General features: G+C 46.4%; 1 protein-coding gene across 5 annotated transcripts in view; it reads right to left on the minus strand.

Moving 5' to 3' along the window:
• The window catches only part of pmfbp1 (polyamine modulated factor 1 binding protein 1), a 202,490-nt gene that overhangs the window by 80,971 nt on the left and 109,363 nt on the right, over positions 1-12,156 (minus strand). For all 5 annotated transcript variants that reach the window (XM_045689148.1, XM_045689147.1, XM_045689149.1 and 2 more), the window contains exons 8-10: positions 3,983-4,063; positions 3,093-3,176; positions 584-730 (exon numbers count right to left, since the gene is read on the minus strand). In XM_045689148.1, coding sequence (XP_045545104.1) covers positions 584-730; positions 3,093-3,176; positions 3,983-4,063 — 312 coding nt within the window. The remainder of the gene's footprint in view (positions 1-583; positions 731-3,092; positions 3,177-3,982; positions 4,064-12,156) is intronic.

Below are 12,156 nucleotides of genomic sequence, written 5' to 3' on the forward strand. Positions count from 1 at the left end.
TTTTCTGTTTTGTTATCAGTGACCTGACAGAACTGTTGGCTTTCGTTTTGTTTCTTTGTTAAAGTGTTTCGTTATATATAATAAATTATGAACACTTACCACGCTGCGCTTTGGTCTACTCTCCTACCACCAACGAGAGCCGTAACACCCTGACTATATAGTTTTGCTAGAAAGTGAGACATCTTCAAGTTTCTAAAGGATGAGTTATTTTATGGTCAACAGATACACTCCTCTATAAGATGACGCACTTTCACAGTTTAGCTAATTACAACCCATCAATATGAATACCAGGCTACTTTACATTCGGCAACAGATGCTTATGATGCTTTCTATAGAAAACACATTTAAATGATAAAGACACAAAAAAGTGGACACGCAATGCATGATGAGTTAGTCTACATTTTTCAAACACATTTGGATTATATTTCTGGGGTCAATAATTTGTTGGTTCTTGACAGTGCACTAGTGAACGGACACCCAACACACACATTCAAAGAACTGTAGACACAAAGCATCATCACTGAACAAGAGCTAACAGGGAGAGAAGGCCTGAGAGGCCTGGGCCTAGCAGTGAGTTCGCTACCTGAGTGTGGAGCTCCTCTGCCTGCTGTGTCTGGGTCTGCAGGTCCCTCTGCTGCTGCTCTCTTCGGCTGTGTCCCCTCTGGAGCTCCAGTTGGCTCTCCTGTAGCTCCGTCTGCAGCTGAGAGATCCTCTGCCCATGGACATCCAGCTATCGAACCACAAAAGAAGGCAGGGCGGCAGAGGAGAAAATCAATCCAGTACAAAGAGCCTCTCCTTTCCTCTTGGCTCTGCCTGCCTGTCTATCTGAGACAGGGCTACATTGTGGATCCCAGATCAGAACCAGCAGCTGCCCAGGTCCAGACACCCTGAATCCCAGGACTGCTCTCCCAACACCAGCCCTGAGATCCGCCTCAAACCGCCTGCCTCTGATGAGTAAGAAAGCGCCTGGATGAATTAAATAAGAGCAAAAAAATCTATCTGACGAATACAACCTACCGTATTGAAATGGTTGCCATTTATGCATTGTTCAAACCCAAAACGAGTACTGATGGTGAGAGATTGTCCAGTTCTTATTCTGAACAATAACAACGGGTCAATGATGGGTCAATAAAGAATAATTACCATGGAACTAATCTGAATGTCCAATCTTAACTAATCAAATACCTGTTCAATTTCAACGGTATCTCCTAGAAGCGGAGGTCTGCGTCAGTGAGTGTCAACACACACGATAACAGACTACATGTATGTTTACATATGAATACCACAATGTTACTCATACGCAGTTAATGCATTGACAACCAACTGCTGAAGTGTCATTAAATGAAGAAAAAGGATATAATCATTATAATACGAGCAACAGTAGAATTCATTATAGAATGTAAAACAACTTATAACAGCAGAACAACTAAAAACAACATTTGAAATCATTGTAATAATCACTGGACAGGATTCCTAGAACCTAAAAGGCTTCCCTCGGCTGTCCCCAAAGGAGAACCCTTTAAATAACTTTTTTGGTTCCAGGTAGAACCCTTTTGGGTTCCATGAAGAACCCTTTCCACAGAGGGTTCTACCTGAAACCAAAAAAGGGTTCTCCTATGGGGACAGCCGAAGAACCTTTTTGGAACCCTTTTTTCTAAGAATGTCTAGTGTTTTTACCATCAACATGTAACCAAACAAACTACTGGACCAGTGAGGGATACCTCTGATCCCAGTCTGACACCAGCAGAAGGCTGGCCAGTGGGCTGGCCCAGCACGCCAACACAGCACTAACTCTAATAAACTACCTCTAATTAACACAACACAGTCACCTGCTAAATCATATTAGAGAGAGAGAGAGGGAGAAGGGAGGGAGGAGGGAAAGTAGGGAGAGTGGGATAGAAAGAGAGAGAGAAGGAGGGAAAGGAAAGACCCATGCAGGTACTGGTCCAGTTGGTCAGAGACAGAGACATAGTCCTGTTTCTGTATGTGTGATGGTGATGGTGGTAGCTCATCACAACAGCAGCAAGAGGAGGAGGAAAGGAAAACAGACAAGATGGAGTCCCAGACGAGTCCCAGGACGACCCATTAATCAAACATCTGCATAGAGGCTGAGAGATAATCCACAAATCCGCCCAGAACAGGACCCGCGCGGGCGTTTCTCCCCTTCTTTCTCTGTTGAAAAGCATCATGGCTGCCTCCACCTATCTCCCTCTTGGAAAGCCTGATGAGGTGACTGCTGCTTATTCCTCAATTAGAAAGTAGCACTGATATAGGAATCGTTTCCACAGAATCCCACCAAAAACCTGGCTCATCCCTTTAGCTCTCTCTTTCTGTGTGCGATCCACGCCGATAACCCTGCTCTTGCTTTCTTTCTCTCACAATCGCTCCCTCTCTCTATTCTCCCCTCCTAAACTGATCAATACTTCATTTAAATCATGACATTAGCACACTACAACTGGAGAAAAACAGAGAGTAGGAACACAAAATGCGCTTCGTATGTTAAGCGGTACAGATAACAGATAACAGTATATTTTTTGGGGGGGGGGGTGAAGTTTAAATATTTGTTTTAACAAGAAGTAAAAACAAAAGGTAGAAATGTATGCAAGTGCGCTGGGCTGTAGCACTGTTATGATTTCAGCTCCTGAGCCTCACACTGATCAATAGCACATTTAAATCCCAGACAGAGGAGCACTATCATCACATCAGAGGGAAAGAGAAACACGCTTTCCTAATTATCATGTCAAATAACCAACGCTGCGGATGCCCTAGTTAGACAGTGCTGATAGAGACATATTTCATACTTATTCAAGCAGAAATCTTTCATATTTTCCATTTGGACCTGAATGAGTAATACCGTTATATATATGCACTCTCACGCATTTATCTATTCACGTAATTCACAATGAGTCCAATCAATAGTGCCCTCTCCACAGCCGGCTTCCTGGCCATATACGTCTGCGTAGGATCACATAACAAACTGCTCAGAATGCCAAAACGAGCCCATCTGATTTCCTGGCGCTGATTGGAATAGCTGGCGCTGCAAATGACTGGCTAATCTTGGTGCTGGTCATTAATCCTAGCTGGATATTTACCTGAGCAGACTGGGAGTCGCGGGCCTGGCTGGAGAGCAGCACATCTCGCCGGAGCCTCTGGATGGTTGCGTCCCGACGTGATAACTGGGATGCAGCCAGCCCAACGGGTCAGGTTTTCCCATCCCGAACGTGGGTGAACAGAGGCGAGGAGAGGAGAGAGGGGCAGAGTGTGAACCCAACACTAGGCGTGAGGTGGGATAGAGAGAGGCAAAGCCAGACGATCACTCAGAGAACATGCACTTACATATAGCCTGGCACCAATGTCAACCAATGAGCAATTAGGCAGACAAGACTAACACTATTGATCGTGGGTTCTAGCTCTTTTTATCCAGGGCTAACTAGGCTGCCTGAGGTTGTGTGACGGCTGCTGTGGCTGCAGACTGGGAGGGGAGGGTGGGATGGAGGAAGGTGGAGGGCGACGGACAGGGTAGAGCAGGTCCTTCTCTCCCCAGGCCTTGAGCTCTGAGTTGGGGACCGGTCATTACCATTTAGCCTGCTATTGATCTGCCTGCTAAATAAGCCTGGACCCCATGCAGTCACACACAGCTACACACACACAACCACAGAGACACATTCTCAAACACACACACAACCACAGAGACACATACTCAAACACACACACAACCACAGAGACACATACTCAAACACACACACAACCACAGAGACACATACTCAAATACACACAATCCCAGAGACACCATGGCACGCACTACGATAACATTACTAGTAAATCATCAATAGTTAAGGGTCTGGTTTCCAATCAACAGGTTATTGGACAACATCAGTACAATGGAAAGACTAGATTACTTCATGGTGTACATTGCATTTTGGTCATGTATGGGGGACACTGGGACTTTATTGGGTGATTATTGCTACATGGGTGTGACTACCTCAGTCTTCAGCAGTTCTCTGCTCCTCTGTTCTGTAAGATGTGGGACTGGACTGGACCCTGTCGGGTCAGTAGTACTCCCCTGGAAAATAATTAACAGAATATGGTTGTTGTGACTTCAGAGTGTGATATCTAATTCTCATTATAAATTGGGTATATATCAGACGTATACCACGGGTATGACAACAAATTATTTTTACTGCTCTAATTACATTGGTAACCAGTTTATAATAGCAATAAGGCACGAGGGGGTGTGTTATATGGCCAGTATACCACGGCTAAGGGCTGTATCCAGGCACTCCGCGTTGCGCCGTGCATAAGAACATCCCTTAGCTGTGATATACTGGCCATATACCACACTCCCTCGGGCCTTATTGCGTAATAATAACACCAGTCCTACCATATCAGGACTGACAGACACTCAGTAGTACATGACAGACAGACAGACAGACAGACAGACAGACAGACAGACAGACAGACAGACAGACAGACAGACAGACAGACAGACAGACAGACAGACAGACAGACAGACAGACAGACAGACAGACAGACAGTGTGGTTTGGACAGCCAGTTGATGGCTGAGAAGGACGACAGTTAAACAGAGACGGAGAGTACTGCCTGGTGCTGGAAAACCCATCTTCTAGTCAGACCATGAGTAACCGGGAAACATGTATTTTATGAGCATTCCTTCATTGTGAAGACAGAAAGTTAAGTTGAGTTCATGAAAGCTGGCGGGGATGGGGACACTTGATCTGCTCTCCATGCCGGAGACGTTTGCCACCACATTAGCGTCTACAGTGTGGAGCCCAGTTAGCTAATGCTGAGAGCCTTTAACCCTGTTTACAATGCACCCCCACCACCCACCCCACCACCCACCCCACCCGGTTCTCAGCCTCCACTTCTACATCCTCAATTATATCCTAACCTCCAACTACCAAGGACATTCTCCCAGCAAGCACACAATCACGGGCCGTCGCCTTCAGAGACTCAGTGCATTAGAGATGTGAGGAAAGCACATTAGGACCTCTGCTATTTTACAAGAATGTGGAGAATCTGCTGTCCTTGGTCATTTATACACAACTGGCTGCTTTCACACAGATGAGATGGTACACACTGTTTAGTATGAGCAGCGTGATGTTAGAGATGCATAGACATGTGGAAATTAATGAACAACCAATCATTCTGTTGTTTATCTTTTTCTTCCTGTGGCATCTTTTTCTGCAGACCATCCTTTGGTGTGTGTTTGAAAATCATCCTGATATTCCAAAGAGAGAGACAAAAAAGTCTCTCAGAGGTGATTGCTCATTCCTCACAGCTTCAAACAGCACTGCATCAGAAGGACACCTTTAATATTCAGACTTTTCACGTCACTCTAGGCTAAATCCCTAGCAACCACCATAGCAACACACTCTGAGTTGGACGTGAAATGCATGGCAAGTTCCCTCCTGCCACCAGGCAGAGACGGGGGAAAGAGAAGAAAAAAGAGAGAGACGGATATGCCTCAAAGAACTGAATTAAAGCATAGATGAGAAACAGACACACAGGAACAAACCAGACAAATACTCATATCAATAATCTCACATGTATGTCTGTGTGACATACGCTACACAGAACACAGTGGAGGCTGATAAACACAGTCTAGACAACAGTAGGGTAATACATGTAAAAACATGAAAACGGATAGTTTATTTGCCAAAAGACATATATTCTCAGCTATAAATTCTCGTTTTGGCAAAAAATCGTCCAACGTCCTCTCTCCTCCGTGACCCTGAAACCGATAAGTGGTCGAGGAGTGTGTAATTTCGTTAGTAGGCAAACGGAAATGTCCTCCCCTCCTCGATAGACACCTTTCATCGAGGATACCCGTGTATCCTACCTCAGAATGTTTTGTCATCTGCCACACCCCCTCCCTTTGAATCAGCTTTAAAAACAATATGCTACTTATTGTTTTACTTATAAAATGTATTGCACAACTAACTCAACTTGTTTTGATCACTTTACACATTTATCCACCCCTGTAAACGTCATTTGCCTATTGAGGCATGAGTGGAGAAGGACCATCTCATTTCACACAAACGCATTTCAATCCACGTTCACTTTCCTCAGCGACTCGCCTCGATTACCTTTGACCTTTTTCAAAAAGAGTCGAGAGGACGGAGGAGAGAGGACGCAGGAGAGAGGACGCAGGAGAGAGGACGCAGGAGAGAGGACGCAGGAGAGAGGACGCAGGAAATGAGGAAATCTAATAAACAAAAGGCCATAGGCTAGTTAAAATGTATTTTTCAGGTTCTCCTCCTGCAAGGGACAACAACAGCATCTCTGTCTCATTTGGGAAGAGCTGGATCGCAAGTGTGTAAAAAAGATATGTTTTATTGTCACATACACCGGATAGGTGCAGTGAAACGTGTTGTTTTACGGGGGTTTAAGGGTTACGTGCCTTGCTCAAGGGCACATAGACAGATCACCTAGTCGGCTTGGGGATTCGAACCAGCGACCTTTCGTTTACTGGCCCAATGCTCTTAACCGCTAGGCTACCTGCCGCCCCAGATGTGTGTGTGCCATCAGGGTCATCATGGGTGGGGTGTGGGGGGCAAAGCAGATGGGCCGCCCCTGTCCACCCCCCCATCCATAGATACTTCCTGTACCACAGTAATGACCTCCAAGTGAGCCTCTTCATTCGAAAATTTCAGGTGCCCCCTGCATCTGGTTTCCTAGTCTCTGGGATTCTAGCTCTCAGAAGCTGATGAGTTCAGTCAAACTTCATTAAGTTTATAGGCGCAGCCCAGCGGTCCCTGGTGGCACTCTACACAGAACAAGCCCCTCGTCTGGCAGAGAGTGATGGGGCTGCTCTGCCTGAGAGAGGCCCTTTACTGCCTCAGCTCACAGGTGGAGGGGAGAGCTCTTTATCACCCCGCCTCTGTCTCTATCTATCTCAGTCCTCTCTGTCTCACCGCACTCCTCTCTGTCTCACCAACTGCCCTCTCCCTGTCTCTATACATCTCATTCCTCTGCGTCACTCTCTGACGACCTCTCTCCGCCTCTCCCTCTATCTGTCTCTCTCACTACCCTCACTCCTTCTCAATCTTTCTCTCGATCTCTCCCAGTCTCCCTTCTTATTCTCCCTTCCTTTCTCTCTGGGGGTGGCCTGGGTGAGGAGTCCACAGTACTGCTCATCATTCTCCACTTGGGCAGTAATACATGCAGGACAATAGTACATTTATGAATGTATTCATGGGAATGTGAGCTGGGCACCATCTCGGTCTCCAGCAGATGTCATGTCCACAGAGAGGAGAGATGCTGATGCTCCTCCATACAGGATGCACAGACAAACTAAGCCCTGGACGGACCAACCCGGGTCCCCAACCCAATACTGACCAATACTAACCAACAGCAGACCCCAACAGAAAGAGGTAGCTCTTATAGTCTTCCCCAAGACTTCACGTTACCCAAACAAGTGCAACAGCTTCACAGTCCACCACCCCAACTATTCCATCCGACCTGGGTAGAGGCTCACTGGGGAGGGAGAGGGGAGGAAGAAGATGGGCCAGAAAGTAAGAGGTGTCCCTTTAAAAGGGCCCGGAGGGGAAAGGTAAACCTGGGCCCATCCAATGAGTATTTATTGCGAGTCGGGGCAGACACACACTCGCTTAGGTGCTCTGAGTAGCTATTAAACAAGTCTGGGGCTGACCTCTGGTTTTAAGCGGCCGTGTGTCTGACAGCCAAGGCTGCGAAGGCCGCCATAAATGGATTTCTTAAAGTTTCATTCAGGAAAATAAAAAAGGCTGTAGTGAACAGGAGGGTAACTCAGAAGCAGGGCTGCGTGAGAGAACAGTGTTTCTATCCCACGCTGGGCTAGACTCGGCTGCCTGAGCGGTTCTCTCTCCACAATACAGAGGAATATACTGGAGGAGCAGGAACCCGAGTAGAAACACGATTTATCCAAATAGAATGCAAGAGCCGGGGAAGGGTTTCTGTAAAAAGTGTTTTTACTTCCTCTTTTGTGAGCGGAGTAGAATAGAAAATGATCTGCCACATGTGTGTGTACCAGGCCATTAAAACACTACATCCCTCCTCAGACACAAATGTCTGCAGCAGCTGCTCCGACCGAGAGGCTGCCTGCCTGTTCAATTCATTTTAGCACAGACACAATGTGGCCATACTGCTGTAAAACTCACAGATAAAAAGCACTGTAAATTTAAAAATCTGAAAACACGCTTAGGCCAGTCCCTTTAGCCTTTGAAGTGACAGAGGCTTTATGTGGGGAGAGGGGCTGAGGCTGGCTCAAAGGCAGGCCCTGAATCAGCTAGATTGCATGCAATGTTAAATGCAATTAATGAACCCCACAAAGGAGGATTATGCTGACAGGATTATTCTGAACAACAATGCAGCACCCGCTGCCAATTACACACCAGCAGGACCTCAGAGCTCCTCTTCTGCTGGACTGCAGATTAGCATTATGCACACACACGCATATACACAACAACATAAACACAAAAACACAACCAAATTACATACATTGGATTTGCTGAGCTGATTCCCTGCTGTTTCAGTTTCTTTATCCTTCCTGCCACAGGTACACTAACACTCAACTAAATTTATCCCATCTCTACTTCTTCCACCCCATCTCTAGTTCCTCTATCCCATCTCTAGTTTCTCTATCCCATCTCTAGTTCCTCCACCCCATCTCTAGTTTCTCTATCCCATCTCTAGTTCCTCTATCCCATCTCTAGTTTCTCTATCCCATCTCTAGTTCCTCCACCCCATCTCTAGTTTCTCTATCCCATCTCTAGTTCCTCTATCCCATCTCTAGTTTCTCTATCCCATCTCTAGTTCCTCCACCCCATCTCTACTTCCTCCACCCCATCTCTAGTTTCTCTATCCCATCTCTACTTCCTCCACCCCATCTCTAGTTTCTCTATCCCATCTCTAGTTTCTCTATCCCATCTCTAGTTCCTCCACCCCATCTCTAGTTTCTCTATCCCATCTCTACTTCCTCCACCCCATCTCTAGTTCCTCCACCCCATCTCTAGTTTCTCTATCCCATCTCTAGTTCCTCCACCCCATCTCTAGTTTCTCTATCCCATCTCTACTTCCTCCACCCCATCTCTAGTTTCTCTATCCCATCTCTAGTTCCTCCACCCCATCTCTAGTTTCTCTATCCCATCTCTACTTCCTCCACCCCATCTCTAGTTCCTCCACCCCATCTCTAGTTTCTCTATCCCATCTCTAGTTTCTCTATCCCATCTCTACTTCCTCCACCCCATCTCTAGTTTCTCTATCCCATCTCTACTTCCTCCACCCCATCTCTAGTTCCTCCACCCCATCTCTAGTTTCTCTATCCCATCTCTACTTCCTCCACCCCATCTCTAGTTCCTCCACCCCATCTCTAGTTCCTCTATCCCATCTCTACTTCCTCCACCCCATCTCTAGTTCCTCCACCCCATCTCTAGTTCCTCTATCCCATCTCTACTTCCTCCACCCCATCTCTAGTTTCTCTATCCCATCTCTACTTCCTCCACCCCATCTCTAGTTCCTCCACCCCATCTCTAGTTTCTCTATCCCATCTCTACTTCCTCCACCCCATCTCTAGTTCTTCCACCCCATCTCTAGTTCCTCTATCCCATCTCTAGTTCCTCTATCCCATCTCTAGTTCTTCCACCCCATCTCTAGTTTCTCTATCCCATCTCTACTTCTTCCACCCCATCTCTAGTTCCTCTATCCCATCTCTAGTTTCTCTATCCCATCTCTACTTCCTCCACCCCATCTCTAGTTTCTCTATCCCATCTCTAGTTTCTCTATCCCATCTCTAGTTCCTCTATCCCATCTCTAGTTTCTCCACCCCACCTCTAGTTTCTCTATCCCATCTCTAATTCCCCCACCCCATCTCTAGTTTCTCTATCCCATCTCTAATTCCTCCACCCCATCTCTAGTTTCTCTATCCCATCTCTAGTTTCTCCACCCCATCTCTAGTTCCTCCACCCCATCTCTAGTTTCTCTATCCCATCTCTAGTTCCTCTATCCCATCTCTAGTTCTTCCACCCCATCTCTAGTTCCTCTATCCCATCTCTAGTTTCTCTATCCCATCTCTACTTCCTCCACCCCATCTCTAGTTTCTCTATCCCATCTCTAGTTTCTCTATCCCATCTCTAGTTCCTTCACCCCATCTCTAGTTCCTCTATCCCATCTCTAGTTTCTCCACCCCACCTCTAGTTTCTCTATCCCATCTCTAATTCCCCCACCCCATCTCTAGTTTCTCTATCCCATCTCTAATTCCTCCACCCCATCTCTAGTTTCTCTATCCCATCTCTAGTTTCTCTATCCCATCTCTACTTCCTCCACCCCATCTCTAGTTTCTCTATCCCATCTCTACTTCCTCCACCCCATCTCTAGTTTCTCTATCCCATCTCTACTTCCTCCACCCCATCTCTAGTTTCTCTATCCCATCTCTAGTTTCTCTATCCCATCTCTAGTTTCTCTATCCCACCTCTACTTCCTCCACCCCATCTCTACTTTCTCCACCCCATCTCTAGTTTCTCTATCCCATCTCTACTTCCTACACCCCATCTCTACTTTATCCACCCCATCTCTACTTTCTCCACCCCATCTCTACATTCTCCACCCCATCTCTAGTTTCTCTATCCCATCTCTACTTCCTCCACCCCATCTCTAGTTTCTCTATCCCATCTCTAGTTTCTCTATCCCATCTCTACTTCCTCTACCCCCCCTCTAGTTTCTCTATTCTACTATCTCTGGCTAGCTCATCCAAAGCCTTCTGTCATTTAGAATACAGCGCCTGTAACTCAATCAGCCTCTTGAACTTTGTAAAATGCTGGAAATGTTGGTCTTGCATTGCTGTTTGGTCTTAAGCTCCTGACAAGGATCTCAAACAGTCTGCAGTTGAATCAGAGCTGTCTGGCAATTCTTGGGGCAGTGCTAAATCAAATTAGCCAAAGCAATGTTAATTCGGAGCAGCATTTCATTAAAAAGGAAAAGATAATCAGTGCCAAAGACTCCATGTCCTTCTGACTAATCTAATAATGCTGCGTTTGTTTGCTTTAATCATGTTTAACGATTAAGAGGCTAAGTCATGTAGACAGAGGGATCTCATAATCTGCCTGTCATGGCCGCCTCCCGATTTCCTGCCATTCGTCACAGCGTGGACGGCATTTCAACCTTCAGCAGAGAGAGAGGTGCACTAGCACCTCGTGAGGTGCACCAGCACCAGCTCAGGGATGGCCAGAGCGAGTCTTCAGGGAACCAGGGGGGTTTACAAGTATCACTTTACTTCACAGAGCTGCATTACTGAACTGGAGCCGCTGGGAAGTCTGGGCCCAAAATACTTACAGAAGCCGTTTTTATCTATGGAATTGACTTTGGAATGCTTGGACGTGTTGGCAGCCATATTGCTGCTGTTTGTAGTTTTTTTTAAAGCAGATTCTGCTATATGAAACAGGAATTTATGATGCATATTTAGTTACGTGTGTCTGTAAAAACAGAGAATATCACTGAATAAGGGATAGGCCGAGCTAAGAAAACACTTAATTCGCAATCACTGTATTAAATTTGAAAAAAACTCAGATTTTCTTTCCTACTTAAAAAAATAAAAATAACTCATTCCTTATCAGCGGGTGTGATCACTTGAATGGAATCAATCAATCGTGTTCCGCTTGGCTTTGCTCTTCTTTGCTCCTCGTTTCCAAATCCAATCTCTTCTGTGTCATCTCAGCGCACATTTATAAGGGCCAGGGCTCTTGATTATCTCCCTCCTTCTCTGGCGCACCCCGCCACCGCATGCTCCAATGTATTAAATGAAATGAGGTATCTGTCCACGTCACCCCCCCCCTCTGCTGGTAATCAGGGGAGAGGGCCCCCCCCAGCCCTGCTTTGTGCCAGCGGAGGCTGCATAAATTAGCATTAATCAGGGCCTGCAGGGAGCAGCTAGCGGGAGCCAGACGTCCCTCTAAAACACAGAGAAGGAGAGATGGAGAAAGAGAGAGAGAGAGGGAGGGAGGGAGGGAGGGCTCGGCACACACCCCAGTCACAAACAAAAGGTTACACCTCTCTTTCCTTCGGCACTGTCTCTGTCCAGTCCTCGCTCTCTCTCCCCCTGCTTTCCTGTCCTCCATCCCATCCCAAGTATTTCCACTGTCTTATCTCTCACAGACAGGCGAGAC

The sequence above is a fragment of the Salmo salar genome, chromosome ssa11, assembly GCF_905237065.1.
Source record: "Salmo salar chromosome ssa11, Ssal_v3.1, whole genome shotgun sequence".
Lineage (NCBI taxonomy): Eukaryota > Metazoa > Chordata > Actinopteri > Salmoniformes > Salmonidae > Salmo > Salmo salar.